This window comes from Tyto alba, unplaced genomic scaffold (assembly GCF_018691265.1).
Source record: "Tyto alba isolate M040663 unplaced genomic scaffold, T.alba_DEE_v4.0 Super-Scaffold_21, whole genome shotgun sequence".
Classification (NCBI taxonomy): domain Eukaryota; kingdom Metazoa; phylum Chordata; class Aves; order Strigiformes; family Tytonidae; genus Tyto; species Tyto alba.
In genome coordinates this window covers 11418414-11439808 of record NW_024881295.1, presented here as the reverse complement: position 1 = coordinate 11439808, position 21395 = coordinate 11418414, and the positions used below count along the sequence as shown (strand labels likewise).

Here is a 21395-nt window from a genome sequence, read left to right as displayed (position 1 = left end):
GCCCGGGCGGGGGGAATCTGAGGGATCCACAGCGGAGGGGTCGTCTTGCTCTTCTAGAGGGGGCGGGGGGGGGGGGATAAAGAGAAAACAAGAAAAGCCCGAGCAGACGAACGGGAAGTTTATTTTTGTTGTTGTTTGTGCGTGTGTGTGTGTGCGCGCCCGCTGTTTTGGCATGTGGCTACCTTTTCCCTTGCACACAACAGGGCTGTTTGATGGAGTTTGGAGCTGAGGAAACTTTGGGTTTGTTGCCAGGACGGTTCGCAGCACTTTGTGGAAAGCAAGAGCTAACAGTGAGACCGACAGAGTGAGTGACAAGTTGTTTACAGGTTTCCTTGAAGGGGCCTCTGCTATATTTCAATCTGTCAAAGTTGCTTTTCTTCCCTCAGAACAATGCCTGATTGTTGTGCGGGATGGTTGTGTTTTTTTTTTTTTTTTTTTTTTTCCCCTCCCCAAAGAGAGAGAAAGAGGGAGAGAGAAAGCGAGAGAGCGAGCGAGAGAGCGGAGAGGGAGGGGGGAGAGAAAGGAATGAAAATTCTTCGGAGCACAAATGCCTTTGGTAACATTTTTATGTGTCTAATCTTTTCTCTCCTATTTCAACTCCGAGAGAGTTGATAACTGTTTCAATTTAATCAGTCTGCTCTTGTTTTATCTTCTTTCTCCACTGATCTTCCTCAGCGCAGGGGATTTGCTCCTGGTTCGCCGGTTTAGGTGGATTGTCGGGCTGCTTTTTTTTTTTTTTTTTTTTTTTTTTCTTTCCCCTTTTCCTCCTCCCCCCTATTTATCCTCCCCCCCTTCGGTTTTTAGGACACTGAGTGAGTTGACTTTCCCGTTTCCGCGGCGGCGGGCGAGCAGAATTGGCAGGCAAGGACAGGCACCCGGAGGTCGCCCGGCGCGCCGCGCCGCTGTGGGGGGAGCTGTGCGAGCAGCCTGCTGCGAGGCGCGCTGCCCCTTTAAGAGACTGGTCAAGGAGTCCTAGCTCAGAGCGAGCGAGCCGGGAGGGAGGGAGAGGGAGGGAGGGAGGGAGGGAGGGAGGGAGAGGGAGAGAGAGAAAATCAATCGGTTTAGAAGGTTTGGACTCACTTGACAGGTTCAGTTGGAGGCGACCATAGGTGGCTGCTGTGACAAAGGGAAATTGTGCTTTTCCAGCATGCTAACTGACCCTGATTTACCTCAGGAGTTTGAAAGGTGAGTCGACTTGTTGGGGCGGGGGGGGCCGCTGCCTTTTGCGTTGGGGGGGGGTGGGGTGGGGTGTCTTTCCCACCCCCCCACCCCCTTTTTTTATTTTTTTTTTTTTTTTGGTGTTCTGTTTTGCGGTTTGTTTGTTGTTGTATTTCTTTTTTATTCTTTTTTTTTTTTTTTTTTCCCCTCGTTTAATTCATACGAGCGCGCGTGTGCGCGGATCGGCCGCCCGCGGTGCGGGCTCGCACAGACGCGCGGGGACGGGCGCGCAACTCCGGCGCTTGGCGGCAGGCCGGGGAGATGCTCCCCCCCCGCCCCCCCTCGCCCCCCGCGGTACCTTGGCTATTCAAACGGCGTGTCAGTTAGCCGGGCGGGGGGTGGGGGCGGGGCGGGGGGAGCCCCGTGGCCGCGGCGGGAGCCGCCGAGCCCCCTCGGCCGGCCGCCCCGGCGGAGCGCCCGCGGCGCGCAGCTTTGTTCCGCTGCCGCGGAGCCTGCCGCGCCGAGCCGAGCCGAGCCGTGCCGAGCCCTCCCCGGCCCGGCCCGGCCCGGCGGGGCGCCCACCGGGCGAGGTGCCGTCCCGGGCAGCGCCTCCCCGCCCCTGCCCGGGGAGTCCCCGGGCGACGGAGGATGCCCGGTGGCGGGCGAGGCGGGGGGTTCAACTTCCAGCCTCGCCCTCCCGTCAAACTTGGGAAGGCGCTCTGCCGAGCACATGACCTTTTGTTGATCTAGCCGGAGCGATTATTTTTAGGCAAGTTAAGATCCCGGCCCTCCGTCAGGAGAACATCCTCTGCCTGAGGAGAAGGAGAAGAAAGAGAGGTGGAGGGGGTGGGGGGGGGGGGTGGGGGGGCGGGAAAAAAAAAAAAAAAAAAAAGTGAAACTCCTGCCTGCAAGTTTTGGCCGTCGCCTCTCTCACAGAGTGTCAGGAGCGGGGTTTGGGTATGACGAGCGGGGTTTGGGTGTGACGTAGACGCGCCCGTCTCCCCCTTCCCGAAGCAGGAGCCTTTCCTGCCTGGAATTAAGTTTTTGCTGTCACTGGTGACGGCTTGTGACCTCGGCGAGTTTAGTCCTTATCTCATATGATCTGGCGCTCCTGAGAGGTTTTGAAGCGTCTTCTTAGGCACTTGTACACACGTCCATTGATGATCCGGCATCCCTTCCCTCTGGCTTCATTTTTAAAGGTTATTAGTAGTCCCTGGTGCGGCGGCAGTAAACAATCCAAACTCTCATTTCTAAGCGGTAAATAAAAGAACGCCAGGATGCGCGTTACTTAGGTTTTTCTCATCTTTGTGAAAACTACCTCCTGTATAAACATTTGGTTGTATCTGACTATGCAATACAAGCTAGGTGCTAGACCAGCTGGTTAAAAATATGCTAAGTCAAGCTGTTCATCGTTCAAACCTACTGAATTTGATAGTAAAGGCATAGAAAAGAAGGCAAGATAAAAACATTTTCAGTGGGCTGAGGAACACGCACGCAGAGAAAGGACAGGAAAGAACGCTTGAATTAAAAGATCGGAGAAAAATAAAATTGGGAAACGCAGAAAAGAACTATTTTAACGCTTTCAATCCTCGTTCTGTGATTAGAACGCTTCCTTACTAGAAAGTGGAATTGGCATGGTTGCACTCCTCCTGGGTCGTCTTTAATGCAATTAATTTTCCAGACTTACTTGGAATACTTGGCGTTTTTCTTTGGTTTATTATCATTACAATAATAGAACAAAATTGGGTTTGTTCCTGTGAGTTGCATTAACTTAGTTCAACTACCTGAGGAAACTTACTGTTTCTGGTGTTGAATCTGATCTGGCATCATGATCATGCATTTATCTTGTTCGTACAATTAATAGATTCAAGTATTTAATATGCTTCACTAAGATTATACATACACATTTATAAGCCAGCAATTTCGATTATTCTTTGAACTTTGTGATGAACAGAGTACTTGTAAACTCTGTGAAGCAGAATGAAGTCGTTTCATTTTCCTGTTGGGGGACTTATTTTAAAATTTGCAGTCTCTACATTATGTATATATATGTTTATATAAATTTTATACAGAAATAATTTTGGACAAAACATCTTCCTTAGAAATAGAATGAACTTCTTGGTTTTTTTTTTTTTTTTTTTTTTTTTTTTTTTTCCCCCCCCTTAGGCTTATGTTTCGTTTTCAGTGATCCCAGCTTTGCTCTGGTAAACATTCTAGTTAAATAATCAATACGCTGCTCTCCTTTTGCTATGCAGATAATAGCAAGCAATAGAAATGGGAAGTAATAAAAATGAACCTCAGGACATACGATTTTTTTTTTTAAACAATTTTTCCTCTGCAGTTGAAATTGGTAATACAAACCAATATCTCTGTTAATCATTACCATTTGTTTACATTGTGTGTGTTTGACTATAGTTACACACACATACACAGAGTAGATACTGTCCATGTAATATATGTGTGTTTATCAGAAAACAGCCAGGAGGACACGCTTTCTCTTAGGCAGAGATGCACAGACCCTCAGACACACACATGCTCACAGTGTTCACGTGTGTATATATGTACAATGCACAGATGATTGGTTTTTAGATGCTGATGGCAGGTTATTTTCTCAGATTCTTGGTAAACACAGTTCTTGGAGCACATTTCTGCAGTCGCTGGGGTCCAGCATGTTGTATCTGCATGACTGACTTCAGTTTTGTTATTACTATCCATCTCCCACTATTCCTTTTTAAAATTGAATAGCAGATTACAAGGAGGTAAAGATTTATCAGGAGAAGTTGTTTGCGGTTCGGATCTCAAGGCATCTGTATATATCTCGAGAGGTTGTTCTTTGCCTGTCGTCTTTCCCGTGATGTTTCAGTGTATCCCGGTAAACTGCAAACAGTTCAGAAACTTTCAGTCACCCCAACTGAAGGGATCTGAATCAAGGGGACTTCTCTTGTGTGTCTGTGGCCATTATCAGGGGGCATTTATGATACACACTTGGAATGAAAATGATCCTCAGTGTCAGACGAATAAACATTCATTAATTCATTCAGCATCACTAGTAAATTGCAGTAGGTTTTGTGAAATAGCATGTATAATTAATTACTATACCAAAAATGTGAGGATTTTTGTCCTTTCCTGCGAAGTTACTTGCACGTCTTTATTTCTGTTTGTGGCGGTTCAGCTGCTTGATTGAGAGGAGCATCAGAATGCGTACGCTGAGGGGGATGATGTTTGTAGAAACGTTGGAGGAAGAAATTATAACTGGAATCTGCTCCGTTTGTTACTCAGGGAAAGGATAACTTCTGGGATGTACTTTGTGATGTACCTGTGGCACTCGGAATTGGCTTTAAAGGTGTCAAAAAAAAAAACAAACAAACAGCTCTTTTATTGTTCGGATTTTCTTTTCTTTTTTTTTTTTTTTTTTTTTTTTTTTTTTTTTAAGACGGGTCATTATCCTTAAGGATAACACATTTGGCCACAATAGAAAGAAAGTTTACTTTATTGACGAAAAGGTAGAGACAATGTGTCCAGAATCGTCACAGACAGCTGTGAAATTTACAGAATGATATAATCTCAGAAATGCCCAACATAAAGTTTTAATGTCTTAATAAAATCTGATAAATGAAAAATAGATAAAGTGACTGCTTAACAATGTCCCTAGTGTATGGAATGTTCTTAAACCCAAATTAATTACTGCATATTTACATTTCTCTGTAGACTGAGAGAGAGGCTATGCTAGGCATCCAGAGAGAGTGACATCTTTTCTCTTCTTCGTTCTTTTCTTTTTCTTTCTTTCTTTCTTTTTTTTTTTTTTTTTTTTTTGTTGTTGTTTTGTTTTGGGTATTTTTTTTTTATTTTTTTTTTTTTTCCTTTCTAACATGCCAATTCAAGGTAAAGAGGTGTGCAGTGTTTGTGGAAGAAAGAAGGACGGGTTAGTGTTTCCATAGGAAAAAAGGAAGAGCTAGAAAAGACAAAAGGCGTGGATGGGAGCAGTGGGGATGGGGACAGTAGAACAAGTTTAACATTTACAGTCACCAGATCTGTGCACTCGAAACGTTCTCTGTGCTAGTGAATAGCCCGTAGAAAGGAAAGGCTCAAGGATGTAAAGCAAGCCTCTGCTGGGAGGAAAAAAATATACTTAGCTGTTTCAGTGCTGCACTGCACGAGTCATTTCAGACTCCCACTGAATTTATTTTGGGGTTGTACCAACACTGTCAAATGGAGAAATCATTTTCCTAAAAGGAAACTTTGCGTATTCCTAAGTGCTTTTCTTAGCTAAAGTTACCCTAAAAGCTTTCTTCTGCTGCTGCATTCGCTGAGAATTTTGGAGAAAGAATAATACTTTTCTATTAACCGGCTTGCTCAGAATGACGTCCCACTCTCCTAAAATCTACCTGTAGAAGTAAGAGTGATTATTCCTTCATTTAAAAGAAAGCAGTGAGATTTCTTTAATATCGGGCTGAATAGCTTTTACCTTCCACTGAGATGTTTTGAGAAAAGGACTTTAGTTTGCGTTTGTGGGTCTAAGGATCTGGGATCCGAAGAATAAATACAGTGCCAGTTAAAAGTTTCAGATACTGTTTTTTCGCAGTGACAAAAATTACTATGATTTTATCTCTCTGAGATAAGGCTGAAGGAATTAATGCGTTTGCAGACTACTCATTAATGTCCTGCATGCACTAATTTCATTTGTTGCGCTTACGCTTAGCGAGGAAGAAGTTGACTGTTACAGATGATGGATTTTAATGAACGTCTCAATAATTTACCAGTTGCTGAAATTGTGAACTAGACTTGGGAGGCAGAAGCCCAAATGAGAGAGCTGATGAGTGACACACCAGCCCGCACAATTCGACTGCTGTATTCATTGCATTTGAATCAAATCGGGAGTTTGGCATTACTAATTCTGGGTGGCTGGCTCATCATATGCATTCAAGGAGTTAATTAAAACACACACAAACACATACACACACTCTCCCACCAAGCATCTTGCGATGTTTATGTGCATAGTGTGTTTGATTGGTACCTTTAGATAGGAGAGGAATTGTTTTTCCTTCTCTTGCTGTCCAGAGATCTTAAATATATAACTAGTTTACAAAATATTTACTACTTCTAAGGGAGTTTTTAACGAGCATTTATGGCTTTATCATTCAGGAGGCATACAGTATCTGGTTGAGTTACTTAAATGTGAAGCTCCCTGATAGGATAGGCATATGTGTCTGTGTAGTGCAATATATCTGTAGCTATATAAAATACACTTTTACAATATTTATACAGGAAAAAGAGTATCTCCTCCCAAGGTAGATTTATAGTTTCTTTGCATGCTTTTCGTACTATACTTTAAAAAAATCTCTTAATGTTGAATAGGATACCTGCATATTTGCGTGTCAGATACTTCTGCCTTCACAAGTCTTGCAGAAGTCAGTTTGACAGCCTCTTGGCTTTCTTTTTAAAAAATTTATTTATTAATTTATTGCTCGGGCCTGGTTATAGCATAATTAGCTCATAAGCGGAGGGGGGAAAAACATGTTGTCATGTTGTACCTATACACACTGGAAATACTCAATGCCTGTGAATTCTGCTGCTGTAGTGAAGAGAAAAGAAGCGCTCACAGCAATTAATCAATAGCTGTAGTACGTCTCTGCTGATGGCAAGGACTTTGTTTAACAAGTAGCATCCTTAGAAGTAAAGCGCTTTTTCCTTTTAAAGTGTCTGTGGATTTTTACCTAACCTGGATAACGTGTGATGTCTCCTAGACTTCCTACGACAGGTAAAATTATGTTGTATTTGACTATGTTAAAAACTATGCCGCGAATTAAGCAGAACCTCGTCACATTATTCTGTTACCTAAACCAGAACTTACTTCTTGAACTTTTTGAAACGGGTCGCGTTTTTTTCTCTTGAGCTTTCGGCTTTGGGCAGCGGGCGAGGGCAAGCAGTTGCGTGCTCTGTACCTGACGGGGATTTATGGCGTTTGTACCTTTCGCGTCTCCTCCCGCCGACCCCCTGGCGAAACCCCGCTGCCGTCAGCGGCCATAAAGTTTTCGCCCACGCCTTTGCTGAGGGTTATGGTGCTAGCCTGCGGTCTGCCACGCGTCCCACCTCTCGCGCACCCCACCCGGGGGGCTGACTTGGTCCAAGTGGCTTGCGCCTCGTCTGGGGCCGGGGCCGGGCCCCGCTTGCGCCAGCGGCTGCCGGGGGGCAGCGGGGAGCCCCGCGTGCCGCAGCCTCCGCTCGAGAGACGCCGCTTGTCACCTCCGCACCGAGCCCAGCCTTTGCCAGCCTGAGAAGCCAGGAGTCTCTAGAAGTTGTTCCTGAGCCCACATGTCCTTGTGACAGCGTGAAGTTCTGCGCGCAGTAGTTGTTGGGAGAGAGCAAATTTAGGCAAGGTCTTGGAAGAATTTTGGTGAGCGCTGCTTGCAGGGGCCATGGTACTTGAAAAGAATGTAAGGAGTGAATGGAAATTGTGAGGTGTGCAGTGGTAGTTCGGAGAAGCTGTGTCGTCTTTTAGGATAGGTGCAAAATTTATTTCTTTCCTTTTTAAACAGAAAAAGAAGGAAAAGAGAAAGACACTAGTTGAATTCTGGTTGCTGGAACGATCAGATGTTAACACAAAGTTCAGGTGTATTAGAGGTGCTGCCCATGGTATTGGGGGGGGGGGGTATGTTTGTTTTGTTTTGAAAGAAATTTACAGACATTTTCCTACCTTCTATTTTTGATCTGGCCTGTCACTCCTCTTCAACTTGTCCTTTTGTCACCTTGTTTAAGGAAAAAAAATAAATTTCAACATGATGATGATATTTTTGACTTGTAGAACTCTGACAGTTGAAGTGAACATGAGAAAAAGCGGGAGGCTCATTTTGAAAGTTTGAAATGGCTTTGACCTTGTTTTCCTTAAAAGTATTGTGGGATTAATCAGGTAACATTTCTCAGATTTCAAATTGTAATTATGTGCTATTTTAAAACTGTTTAGTATTCCAGATTTCCTTTTTATACCTCTTTTTGTTTTATTTTGAAAGGCCAAGTATGAAAATTCATATTGGCAACTGCTCTTTGAGATCTATAATTTCATTTTACTTTGTTTTACTGTGTAGTTCTGCTTTTGTCTTTTCTCAAGTTCATATAGACTGTTTTCATTGTGTTTTGGTTTATTCCTAGGATGTGGGTGTCTGCACACTATTTGATCTAAATGTATCATAAAATGTTACCTGAGTGCTAATTTTTCTGTGTGGTTGTATTGTAGTCTTGTTATTACATATTTGTGTCTGTCTTACTAATCTTAACCTATTTCTATTACTTTTGGGGGCAAAAATATAAGCAGAATGAATAGAAATTTAATTTTCTTGTCTGAATAATCAGAGTTCTTTTTAGTGGTGAGGAACTCCATGTGTGTGTGTGGGTATGTGCTATTCTTGCATAGTTAAGACCATTGTCTACATGTAATGTTCTTCATGAACCATTGTAGCTCTGGAGAAAAAAGGCCTAGGAATGTAGTTTATGTAAAGAGAAACCCACAGAGTTTGTCATCCTCTTGGTTTCTTTGGTGCTGAGCTTGATTTTTTTTTAAGAATGTGGTAGTGAAAAAATGCCCCATGTTTCATTCATTCCCCTCCCAGGCTGGGCATGGGCAAATATAATGTATCTGACAGGGAGCTGGAGTTACTTGCCATTGCCAGTTCAACAGATAGCATAAAACCACGAGTAAGGAAAATGTTAGTGGTTCCAAACACTTTTTAGTTTTGTTATTCCTTTTTTACCATAGTTACATGAAAAGATTACACCAAACTTTTTTTTTTGCCAATAAAACAGCGAGCCTAAGAATATCTGGAGTATGCATACCCATTTGTATAGACGTGTTCATGTTTGTTCTCTGTGGTTTGGTATGTCTGTTTACTGGGTTGCATTAAGTTGTGTTATCTTCAGTTCGCTGGGACTCCTAAAGAGACTGTGCTTTAATAGTGTGATGCAGCTAAAAGGCATCACAGTCTCAAAGACCAAAGTGCATCTCTGCATACAGTTTTAATAATATTTGAAGTATTCCTTGTTTCAAGAGAGAGAATGTTTAATGAAGGGCATGAAGCATATGGTGTCCTCTCCCCTTTTGGGGTGGCCCACCTGAGCTAGGGCTGAGGCACTTCAGCAGAGCTTTGTGCCAGGAGGGAGTATGGGCTTGCTGTAGTGCTGTCCAGGCTGTATTTGACTGTAGAGAAGTCTTCTGTTTTCAGAGAAATTCCCTTAGTGGCCTCATTACATTCACTTTGTAAAAGAAGACTGAAAACATTTTCTCCAAAGCTTTAGTCAAGTTTCTATTCATAGGGTTTTCTCCCTAAATTTCGATGCTGTGGCCTCACTGGGGCAGAGGCTTTTCTGGATAGAAATGAGATGTGTGGGAAGGTGATGGTTGGTAAGGGTGGAGGGAAGGATGTTCTTACCCGTTTGGCATGTCTATTAACAAACTGGGTCATTTTGTTGTCTTGTATTTACATGACTTGTTCCTGTGCTGGTGTGAAATGTGAATCACCAAAATATGATGATTATTTAAAAAAAAAAAAAAATAGGCTAAATGAAACAAGACTGAAATAGAAACGAAAGGCTAAATGACATCAAATGAAAACAGAACATACAACATTATTCTTTTGGTACCATTTCCTTCTGCAATTGCTGAGTAAAGCCAGATAGGTTTCTTTTCCATGTCTGTTAAAAATATCCAGGTTTTTGAGTTTGAAAATCACAGAGATGTAGAAAATGCATCCCTCTCTTCAAGTTCAGCCTTTGGTTTGTCTTTTGCTCATGAGTTATGGAAATATAAGCAGATATTTGCGGTCAGAGTGTTGTAAAGAAGGCTATTGATTCTCGTTTTTGTCGAAACCGTGTTAACATCAAGTTGATTCTGGTTTTGCAACTGAGATTAGAATTTGGCAGAATTTCTTAGTGGAAGGCTCTCATCCTCTGCTTATGTTTTGTAAGTTCTGCTCAGTTTTGCTGTTCTTGCCTAAACTCCGAAATTAATTGTGTGACTCAGGAAACTGTATTAGGCTGTGGTGTGTGCATGAAATACCATACAAAATATGGGAAAAATACTGTGCCACTCTCAAGTATGCCATTCATCTCTTTTATAGGTAATCTGCATGTGTATTAGTGTCATTGATTTAGTGTGTTTTTGTAGAGTGCAAGCATCCTGAATCAGGACCCCATTATGCTCGTCACTGTACAAACACAAAAAAGAAGGTTTCTTTCCATTCCACAGAGCAGCCTTTGTGCTTAGAGCTTAGAGTAATATCAATGTGTCTTTGTATGGGGAAAATTCAGAAATGGAGAGTAGGTAAGAGATCCCTAGCATGGTTCATGAATGAGATTTCAGTCCTGAAGCCATGCTTTAGAATTTATAAATTGAGCAATACATGTGCATGTGTATTCTCTCTCCATATATTTTCTACACGTATGTATGTAGAAGTTGCTTTACTGTTAGAAAAGCTGATAATATTAATAATAGATTCATACTTCCTATGAAGTCTTTTGATTAGAAATACAGAGCATTTGGAAAGCATTTATATACAGATCATGAAGATTTCTCTGCTCTCTAGATTGAGAAGCGAGGCTAGCCTCAACCTATAGATGACAAAACGGAGGGATGGTGTCACAAAATCATTTGCATGGGTAGGTATAAAAAGTAGAGATACTGACTGCTAGTCCTGTTTTTTTATCCTCAGGACCGTCTTCCTTTTCCTTCTTGAGATCCTAAGAGCTGCAAATTACAGACTTCAGTCTGGCCAGTGATAATTTCTAAAGGTCTCATTCTAGCAAGATGAACCATAACATTCAAATGACTTAAATATGTAAAATAGGGACTTTGAAATATAATCAATAATGTAAAGAAAATAAATATTTACAGATCCTGGTGCTTCAGTTAGGGCTGGGAGGGAATACTGTCTGTAGCCCCTCCAGTTATCTGAGCGTGCTCCTAAACTAACTCCCTACCTGGAGGCAAGTTTGGAGAACTGGAGTTAGGTAGCAGCACCCACCGTGTTGAAGCAGTAGATCGAGAGACAGTGTGTGCTACTAACGGTCAGGTAAAGATTTCATCCTGGAGAACAATTAACGTCTTCAGCCGTATGTACAAGAGCTGTCATATGTTTTATAACCTAAGGACCAGGCACTAAGGGAGTCCAGGAAAAAATTCTTCACATGGAGAGTATTAATGTGAGGAACAGACTCTACTGAAAGCAGCAATGTAGGCAGCCACAGTGTGCAAACCAGCTAGCATAGAAGCACAAACAACGTTGCAAAACACAAAATGCATTGTGATTCTTACCTGCATATTGACATCTGTTTTTTAAATGTGACAGAGATACAAAATGAAGGAAATGATACAGGTTTATTAAAAGGGAGGAATTATTTTCTTGTTCATGTTAAAAGTTCTTCTAATCTGTTTCAGTATTTTTTTTTTCTCATTTCCAACTGTATGCTCGTTAAGAGTAGAGCTGTATTGCTGGAGTCTGCAGGTAGATTTAGATTTAGTCTGTGTGTTGCATCTCTTGCTACACACCGTTGAGAAAACGGGTATAAACGAAGGAGGCCTGGGTGGATTTGATCTCTGTAGCCGATGAATATTGTGACTGAGCTATTAAGTTATTTTCTTTGATAATCTTTTTAAGAGGGACACTACTTTCAAGATAATGGATTATAATCAGGCATGTTCCCTCGTGTTTCAGTAGTAGTTATTCAGCAGTGTGTTCACAAAGACCTATTTTGTGATAGGGCCAGTCAAGGCATCCTTTAAAAAAGTGCCTATTCATTCTGAGTATTTGGACTCAGTGGCACTGAAGTTCAGTGTCAGGTCCCAAAAATGTAGGCCTAATTAATTAATGTTCTGCTCAACTCTGTGAAGAAGGCTGATGTTTTTCACCCCAGTAAACCAGGATGGCATGAAATGGTGACTTGCGAGGAGATCACTGAAGAGAAGCCTGACTTTCCTTAATCTGCAGCAAACTTCCATCAGTTGCAATGCTGCCAGAATTTTTAAAGCATCAGGATACATTTCTGCAGGCTTCTGCAAATGTGTAGATTTCGGAAGTTCTGTGTCAGAGTGCTTAAAAAACACGTTATCTGTTCCTCCTGAACAACATGTATCCCTGGCAGATTAGAATGATGAGAATGGAAGTGATGAAAATGCACCTGAATTCTGCCAGGGTTAATATCTGGGCCTTAGTGGACTTGGCACTGTACACAAAATCAATCTTTGTTTTGAAACTGTGTGTTTCCTAAGGTAGTAATTCCAAGTTGTGGCCACCAAGGTCTTAAGCAAGACTGCTGCACAAAAATGCATTCTTCCAAATATGCATTTGTTTGATAACCTCAGTTGTCTAAAGTGTGACCTCTGTTAATTTGTCACCAGGCAAATTATTGTCACCAGTTCCCAGATTCCATGAGAACCCCAGGCAGACAGCAGAACCCCATGCTGGTAAGCATTTCTGGTTTTGCTGTTTGTGGCAATAAACAACCTACTTACAAATGAGTTGACTGAGGTACCTGCAACTGAGGTGACTCGCCATGGGTTGTCCAGTGTAACAGCAGCAGATTCATCAGTGGATTCTTGGAGGGCTCACTGCCCTCATCGGGAGCTGATTACTCCAGAGCAGCGTAGCCTATCTTATATTTTCATATTAAATAAACTAAGTGGTTATCAGATAAGAAAGACAGAGCCTTATTGTTAAAATGACTTATAGAATTTCCTTCTTGTTGTTTATTAGAAAGATTAAAACAAGATGATGCAGTTGCTGCTGTTATAGTTGAGTAGACTGATATGGAAGCTTGTGTTTTTAAAAGCAGCTCTAAAACATTAGAGAGTAATAGAAGCTAGATCATTATTTTTAAAAAAAGATAAATAAAATAGCTTTTTACATACATGTGCAGTCTATTGAAAGGCCATCCAAAGCGCTGATAACAATTTAAGAAGATGATCTTTTGCCTTAATTATACATCTGGGAGATATTAGCTGAACATTTTGTGGAGAACTGTGAATACCTTAGTTGCCAGTTGTCTAAAACGCTGCTAATGATTGCTTCAGTGCCAGTGTTTTGATGGCTAGAACCTAGGCCTGAATATGAATACAAAGAACTCAATCTAAAAAAAACGCGTGTGCGCACACTTTTTATACAAAACAGATTTCAACCATCTGCTTGGCACTTAGCTTTGCAACTATAGGCTCTGATATGAAAGGGAGCACTGTCCAGGTTATGAATGGTATCACTTTTATTGGTACCTTAGAAAAATGGTAGTGTTTTTAGAAAGCTTGTCTATCCTATGGTTTTCTTCAGTGGAATAATGAAAACAACTGCCTTAGCCAAAATTTTGTGCCTTCTGTTGTTCTTCCAACGGCAGCATCTCCTTACCCTTGCAAAAGGGGTTTTGTAGTGAAGAAAAGTTTCTGTTCTGCACCTCAGCATTTCCAAGTGTATCAGAGGAGTTTCGACGAGTGGCCCTTAGAACTGACACCGCAGATGGTTTATGACACAAAGCACTGTTTGCTTAGGAATACGCTGTATAGCAGAGTCTGTTGCCCAAGCACTGCAGAGCGTGTCAAATCAGCATGGAAGTTAATGGACCAAAAGCCCTTCTGAATTTAACACTTTCCCATTTGATTTGAATTTACAGCTTTAAATCAGGACCACAGTTTTCCTTTAGTGGTGCAGTGGTGGAAAGTAAAGTTGATAGCATAAATTACAAGCATATAATACAATAATTTTGACCCAATTCATCTGTTTAAAGGTTTAGAATTAATGAGACTGACTAAAATCTTTGGTAAAAGCCTATTCATGGAATACATAAAAAAAATTGAAAGTTAGGAGAAGATTTAAGTAGGTATTAATTTGATACTCTGGCCAGTCCATGTTTTACTCTTAATAGGTTAAGCAGAAAAAATTGCACCGTACAAAAAATTAAAAATCTTTGGAGCTTTCACTCTTTGTCAGAAAGTTAGGTATTATTTCTTTGCCTTTGCTAGGTTTATCCTTAAAATATGCAGGACAAAATATGTTTCTTATTTGCTTTTCTTCTTTGAAAGGGTTTGATAGTATTTTCCCTTAGGTGCACGTTTGGAAAAAGATGATGAAAATGCAACCTCCTGCATGTAACAAAGCCTCTGTGTTTGGCCATCCATTTAGTGCCGTGTCACATTAGTACTGCATTGTTAACACCTTTGGACAGGGCTAAAGGTTCCTTGCTGCTGTGTCTAGAGAGCTGCTTATGTCAGATCATAATGTTGCTGGATGCTTTTCTCAATAAATGTACCTTTCATTTAAGAGTAGAACTGGAATGTTTGCTTCTGAGATATCAGAAGGGTGAATAAAAGAACTAATTGTTATTTACGCTCTCGTTTTATGAAGATTTCCTTTTCTCTATGTCGTGTAGTCTCGAGAAAATACTGCTTTTAACTATTGCATTTTATTTGTCTGAGTCGGTCTTTTTGTGGAGAACATCCGAGATTATGAAAGAAAGATAAAGTTGGATCTCTATGGATAAAATGATAATACAACTGGAAACTTAAAATCTTCTGCATAGTTTTAGATGAATCATAATATAGAGACGGCAAAAATACGACTTTTTTAAAAAATACGGGTGAAATAGTCCTTAACAGTATTAAGGTTATAGCCCTAACAAGCTAACAGAATTGCAGTCCTCTATTTCCCCTCCTGTCTCTTCTTTCCTCTGCTCTTCTCCTTTTAACTTCTCCCCACAAGTAGTCGGGCATGCTCTCTACATTTTTATGGGGAGCCCTGTTATTCTCACAGCTAGAGATTAAAACAATAAACCTATTAATTTAAGAAACTGAGGCCCCTTAAGTGGTGATCCAGATGGAGAGCCAGTTCTCCAGCCACTGTGTCACCATGCCTTCTTATAGCAACTCTACTGAAGTTACTTAACCATCTTAGTAGTGAAGCAGTTCTTCATGTTGCATGCCATGAAATGCGTTTCTTCAGGTGTGGGAAATAGCAGCCTATCTGCTGTTCAGCATTAATGATTGCACAAGAATAAGCTCCTGTATTCATGGGTGAGTGAGAAGAAATTATGTAAGAAACGCTATGAGTGGATTCATAATGAAACCTTTACTATTCAGCCTTCGTGTTCTTGGAAATTTTAGAAGGGAAAGTCTCCTTGACCAATGTCAACAATTTGGTCATTTTCCTTGCTTCCCCTCCTCCTCCCTTTAGGTAATATAGTCATATTTATTGTCAGTTTATTTTCTGTAGATTCTCCACCGTGGCTGGAAGGGAGTTCTGGAGTGAGTACATGGCAAGGTAAATTTGAGATGGCAGTTGGTGGTGTGGGAGGGAGGGTTGGGAGAAGGAGGAGGCAGAGGGTATGAGAATGTAGCTACAGTTTTAAACAACCTGCCAATTGTCCCCTTTTTTATTAAAATGGCAGCTTTCAAGCCAGGTCCCTGAACTGTTTAATTTGATTACACTGTTAAGGCTGAGTTCCCTCATGCTGTTAATAAGGACTGAACAAATACCTTGCTTTCTCCCTTTGGTGTTTTTTTTTTTTTTTTGTTTTGTTTTGTTTTGTTTTGTTTTCTCCTTCTTTCTTTTCTTTCCACCACTAAAATTTTAGTTGTGTCTCTTTCTGTTGGTTTTAAACTGCTGCATTGTGTCAGCCTTCCCATTAAGTTCAGACATCCCATTTAGGAAAAGCTTGAGATGGAGAGAGGATGGTCCGCAGAGAAGGATGCACTTGGTAGGTCTAGTGTGATGCCTTCTTACGATTTTCAAGCAGTTCAATGTTACCATCAGGTTACTGTTGCATTTGCATTACGGCTGGGTATGGATGACCAGGTTCAAAGCTTGGACTTCAACTCTCTTCCTGGCCTGTCATTGTTATAATCCAAAATAAAATGAGGTCCACGATATGCAGGTGCCACATGGCTACAGCATATCAGCCTGCCAGTTTCTTTGACTGCTTAGCTCCAGTGTGTGAGGGAAAGTGAGGTCAGACACATGTCAGTGCAGGACTTTGGAAATCCTGTGAAGCATTGCTTGTGCCTTCCAGGAAGCCTTAGGTACAGATTTGAAAGTCTCCAGAATGAAGTTGGCTCCTGCATTTCAAAGACTATATAACATCTGTATTTTCAAAGATTCTGATGTTATATTTAACACTGAAAGCAGGAGGGAAGGATGAATGTGTGTGTAGGAAGAGTGCGTGATTTTCATAAAGAAATAAAAAATGGTGTGTGAAAGAATTACATGCAAGTCAGATAGTACAAAAAATTTGCATGTCCTTTTAGACTTTTGAGGCAATTAAATGTTTTTAATAGTTTGGCTCATGCATCTTCTCTGTTTGTAAATATACCATTTCCAGGGATGCTTGGGGAGAAAAACAGAACTTGCTTTTCTTTCTCCTTACTTTTATCTGTATGAAACATCAAAGTGAGTGCCTGGAATAAATTGATCTACGTTTTTAGAGCCATTTATCAGGTAGAGTTCAATAAAGCAATACACGTACGTTGTTATTGTGAACTGTTGTGCAGGTGACTTGTTTTTTCTTTGAGATGAAAATAACCCTGTTGAATAGGAGAGTATATGTAGCACCAAGGGTGGGTCTTATGTTGTGTTTTTTAATTTCTAAAAACACTTGAGGAGAGTAATAGGTAAAAGTTGCTTCTTGCCAGGCACCGTGCCTTGTGTCAGTCCGGTTTTCAGCAAATGTGTTTGATGCTCTTATTAGCAGTCTTAGAAAAGAGGACAAGAACTGAGTAAGTCCAAAGAGTACTGCTTGCCCTCACCTCCGAAGCTTTTATTACGGGCTCCTCTGCAGCTCTGGCTAGTAGGAACATCAAGGGAAGTTTGTTCTTCCTCTGTCTTTGCAATATTGTTGTGTGAATAAACAGAGGCTATGCTTGTCATTTGGTCTCCTTGCACATTCATGTATGATCATAAGGCTCAGCCCACCTCCTGCTGAAAACAATTGTAAGACTCTCATTGACTTAACTCGGGTGTTGGATTGGACCCATTAAATAGCAAGAAAATAAAGTGGAAGCGTTGTTAATGATTCCTATTGATGCTTTTCCTGGCACAAAGCACTGGAGATAATTGTTTTTAGATGAAATACAGTTGCAACTAAGTATTTCATTTATTAGCTTTTTAAAGGAGGAATAACCAAACTGGACATATGGGGTGTTTGAAGTGTGATTGTGTGAGACTAAGATAATTTCAGGAGAATAGCTTAAGTCGCAGGATATGTGTGATGCCCTTTGTATACAAGATGTGGGATTGTGGAATTTATTTTGCATGCGCTGGTTTTCACTGAGAAAGAATCGAGAATGCAAATATATAGTCGTATTTAGAATATATAAGGAGTGCAGCCTCGCTGGTGTAGACTTCAGGACCCATTAATCAGCCCTGATAGTGATGTGATCTCTGAAAATGCTTCGGTTAAGTAGGCTTAATCCTTATTAACAGTAAGTTGCTTGAAACCATTTTGAGTAAAGTCTGAGAAGGAATATGGTAGATTGAATGCATAAAGAAAAGCCAGACCTGTTAGGCTCTGAGTGGCTTTGACTCCCTTGAGTAGCAAGTCCCTCCTGTAGGACTTGGACTTGCTACAAGATCAGGACACTAACAAAAGAACTTTGACCTTATTTTCATACTTATCCGCTGCACTTGACAATGCCATTTCCACATTAAAATGGCATACTGCCCGTGTTTTTGGTATAACTTAAGTGTTGCCCCTGCCCTCCGCATGATTTGGTTAAAACATTTGGTATAGACACATACTAAACAGTCCTTTTTTCTTAAGCCTTATTCTGGAGTGTTCAGGTTAAATAACGTATGTAATTTGTCCATGTTTTGGAATGTTTCCTGTTGACTGCAGTGTGATTTAGCTGTGGATGACTGTGATCCAGAGCCTTTTAAGAACAAGGAGGTAGAAGAGGGCACTGCCTGTTTCACTGCTTTCTTCTAATTTATCAAGAGGGTGGAGGGAAGGAATGAAGTGGCAGAGCTTTTGTTGCTACTGTTTTTTGGGAAATGTGTTCAAAGAACTATTTTGGAAGATGATGGTGAAGTTGTTCCTACTATTTGCACTGCATTGCCAAAACATTGTGCTCTTGTATGAGGTAATACCTGTGGTTTGTGGCGACATTATGAAAACATTGGTTTGTTATGATGATTGCAGAAAAAAATCCCAGATACATGGTAACGTATTTGTAATATTTTACTGAAGCGAAACACGGAAAATACAGCATAGCTTGGAGTCCCCTTGGACTGATTTCATGTTTCAGGAATGAAGAAGCAATTGTGCAAAACTTAAATGGGTGTACATGACATTAGTTAAATAATAGATTTTGGCTGATTTTTAGTATAGTTTAGTTCTTGGTTTATTTTTAGTATCACTATTATTTGTTCCATTTGGTTGGTAGTAGGATGTATTTTACATTGCTAATAATCCAAATTACAATATATATTTTCATTATGTGAAATAGAGTCAGTGTTAACTAGAAGATAACATTTCTGCTGGATGCTGTTGTAGCATGAGTGAGACATAAGTAATACCTTACTGGTTATATAGTAAAGTCACTGAAAGCTGTGTAAGTATCTAGATGGGCAAGAAGACCACAGACTCTTCCCTTTCAATGTCTAATCTTGAGGTAAAGCACTCAGCATGATAAACAGAAAGCGATACATACTGTCCCTTTATACACTTCAGCTGGACAGGCTGAGCTTCTGAGTTTCCTAGCTATGCTGACTGAGAGGCTTGAAATTAGTTTTTGAACTTTTGATTGCCCCTTTGTTTATGCAACCTATTTTTTTTTTTTTTTTTTTAAATTCCTTTTTAATTAATGGGCATTACTAAGTCTGAAAGCTTGGATTCTGGCTTTTTCTTGTTGTTGTTGTTGTTTTTGTTTGTTTGTTAAGGGCATAGAATTAAAGCAACACAATATGGCCACAATGCTCCAAAGCTCTAGGTGTATAAAACTGCTTGTTAACCTATTTTGACAGTTCTGTATGCTTGATAGGTATGTGGGTCCTTCCGTTCAAACTCTGCTTCATCTGCATTTGGTGTCTTCCATCGTATTCAGATAATCAAGCCAGAACCCCTGCATGTTTATTAGGAGTCAGTTGCAAGAGAGCCCTGGTGGTAAATGTTATCAGACTGTATGAAAAACAAGCCCCCAAAGAGGTGTATTAGAACAGTGTGTCACTATACCAGCAAACCAGCGCTGTTGTTTGCTTCATCCTCTTTTTTCCTGTGACTGTTTTCATCTTTTTATCGTACATTGCAAAATACTACTTTAACGTATTTATCTTTTAGAAAGCTGAAACTTCTGCAATATTTTTTTAATGCCTGTTGTTATGACATGTCTCTTGTAAAGCAGAGCAGGATCTACAGCAGATATGTAATGAATGACCACAGTCAATTACTATGATGAACAATTGATTTCTGGGTTTTGAAAGTATACCCTTAATAATTATTTATTTGGCTGAGCTATCCTATTCTTCTTTATATGAGTTATGTAGAGAGAGATAGAGGCATGATACATGTTATTACTCATATAGCTGTGTCAATAATGATATAAGCTACATAGATGTGACAAATGGACTAGAATAAATAATGGCAAAGAACTGAACTAAAATATTTTGCTTTAGGGAAATACTGGCTTTTTTTTGGTGTTAAAAAAGCAAGACTAGAAAAAAAAAAAACATAATCTCAGAGCAATTATATAAAAAAAATCACTAAAGATGTTTAAGTCAAGTCAGTGAGGTACTTTTCCTGGGTGTCTCTTTTTCTGCTTTATATGGTGATTCATCCAAATATGCAGCATTACATTTATTCTGTGCAAGAAGAAGCTATTTAGGGTCATATTCTGTTTGTACAGGGATGTTTTTTTATAATTCAAGAGGTAGTACCAGGCTAACAAGAGGAAGAGTTTTACTCACAAGGTATAGGTTTATAGAAAATCACCACAGATTAATTAAAAAATAGATAATAATAATTTATGATTCTGGTATTGTAAAGCTCCAAATGGAGCGCCCAGAGTTTCTGTTGGAATCAGTGGCAGCTGGAAATGCTGAGAACTTTGCAGGGTTAGGCATCTTCCTCACACACTTCAGAAGGTGCTAAAGTCAAAAGGAGCTTTTAACTCTTTGAAGTGATACAGGCTCACTATGAAACACTTGTCTGCAGAACATCCGCGGTCTTGTGGTGGGGTGAAAAAGGGAATGGGAGAAGGAATGGTAAGGGAGGAAAAACTACTTACACAAGTAAATTTGGATGAGAGATACGTCTTGCTGCCTTCTGTCTTACTTTTTTCATTGTAAATGGATGGTGGCATGATATTGGGCACTTGGTTCTTGTTCTTGGATTTTTTTTTTTTTTTTTTTTTTAAGTAGTTGTGGTGGGTCATTTGGAATTGCTTCATCTTGTCCTGTAACCAGGGTGAACAGGAGGGTTTGGTTGGCAATTTGTAGGTTGGAGAGGGTGCAGCTGGAAATGTACAGGAGTGGCAAAAAGAAAATTAAAAAGGGAAACAAAGGTTGGTTTATTCTTTTTCTAAGGTGTATGGCTATATGGGTTTTGGGATTCATCATCCTGTGGAAAAAAGTGAGCGACGGACCAAGGGAAGTTATCCTGTTTATTTGACTAGGCCTGTCCTTGACTCAGTATGCTATAATCATCTTTATGCTGGTTGTCTTTCAAAGTATAATTATCCTGGAAGTGAATCTGGGTGGTGGGTGGTATGGAGAAGTATTTCTTCAGAAAAAAAATAAATAAGAAAGAAATGGTCTGCTGAAGAAATAAGTCTTGTGTAGCTTTCCAGTTTTTTGGTTTGGACAGTGTCTATGTAACTCCAGAAGCCAAAGATGTCCTGAGTCAAGTCCAGAGAGAGTTTACTAGAAACAGTCTAATTGCAACATGCCCCAATTTATTACAATGATGATAACACTTTGTACTTCTATCGCACCCTCTGTGCTAAGATCTCAAGGTGCTTTACAAATATTAAGGGATTAACTTGCACAATGCTGCTGACAAATAGGTATTATTACTGTCCCCTTTTACATGCCTGGGGAATTGATGTACCGAGGAGTACAACAGCTCAGTTGTGCAACACTTTTGCCTGGAGAGCAGAATTACTGCAGCCAGAGGTTTGAATATAGCAAGAAGAAAACGTAGTACCTGCATCCTCCTGAGTGTTTGCAGCTCTCCACTTAGCCACATTCAGATTTGTTTTGGTAGACAAACTTGCAACCTTAGAG

The 21395-nt window shown here is 40.5% G+C and overlaps 1 protein-coding gene across 12 annotated transcripts in view; it reads left to right on the top strand.

The window, feature by feature from the left end:
* Positions 1 to 1053: 1053 nt before the first annotated feature.
* SOX5 (SRY-box transcription factor 5) overlaps positions 1054 to 21395 on the top strand; it is a 296063-nt gene continuing 275721 nt past the window's right edge. For all 12 annotated transcript variants that reach the window (XM_042795201.1, XM_042795200.1, XM_042795196.1 and 9 more), the window contains exon 1: positions 1054 to 1185. In XM_042795201.1, the coding sequence (XP_042651135.1) occupies positions 1148 to 1185 (38 nt within the window). In that variant the 5' untranslated portion in view covers positions 1054 to 1147. The remainder of the gene's footprint in view (positions 1186 to 21395) is intronic.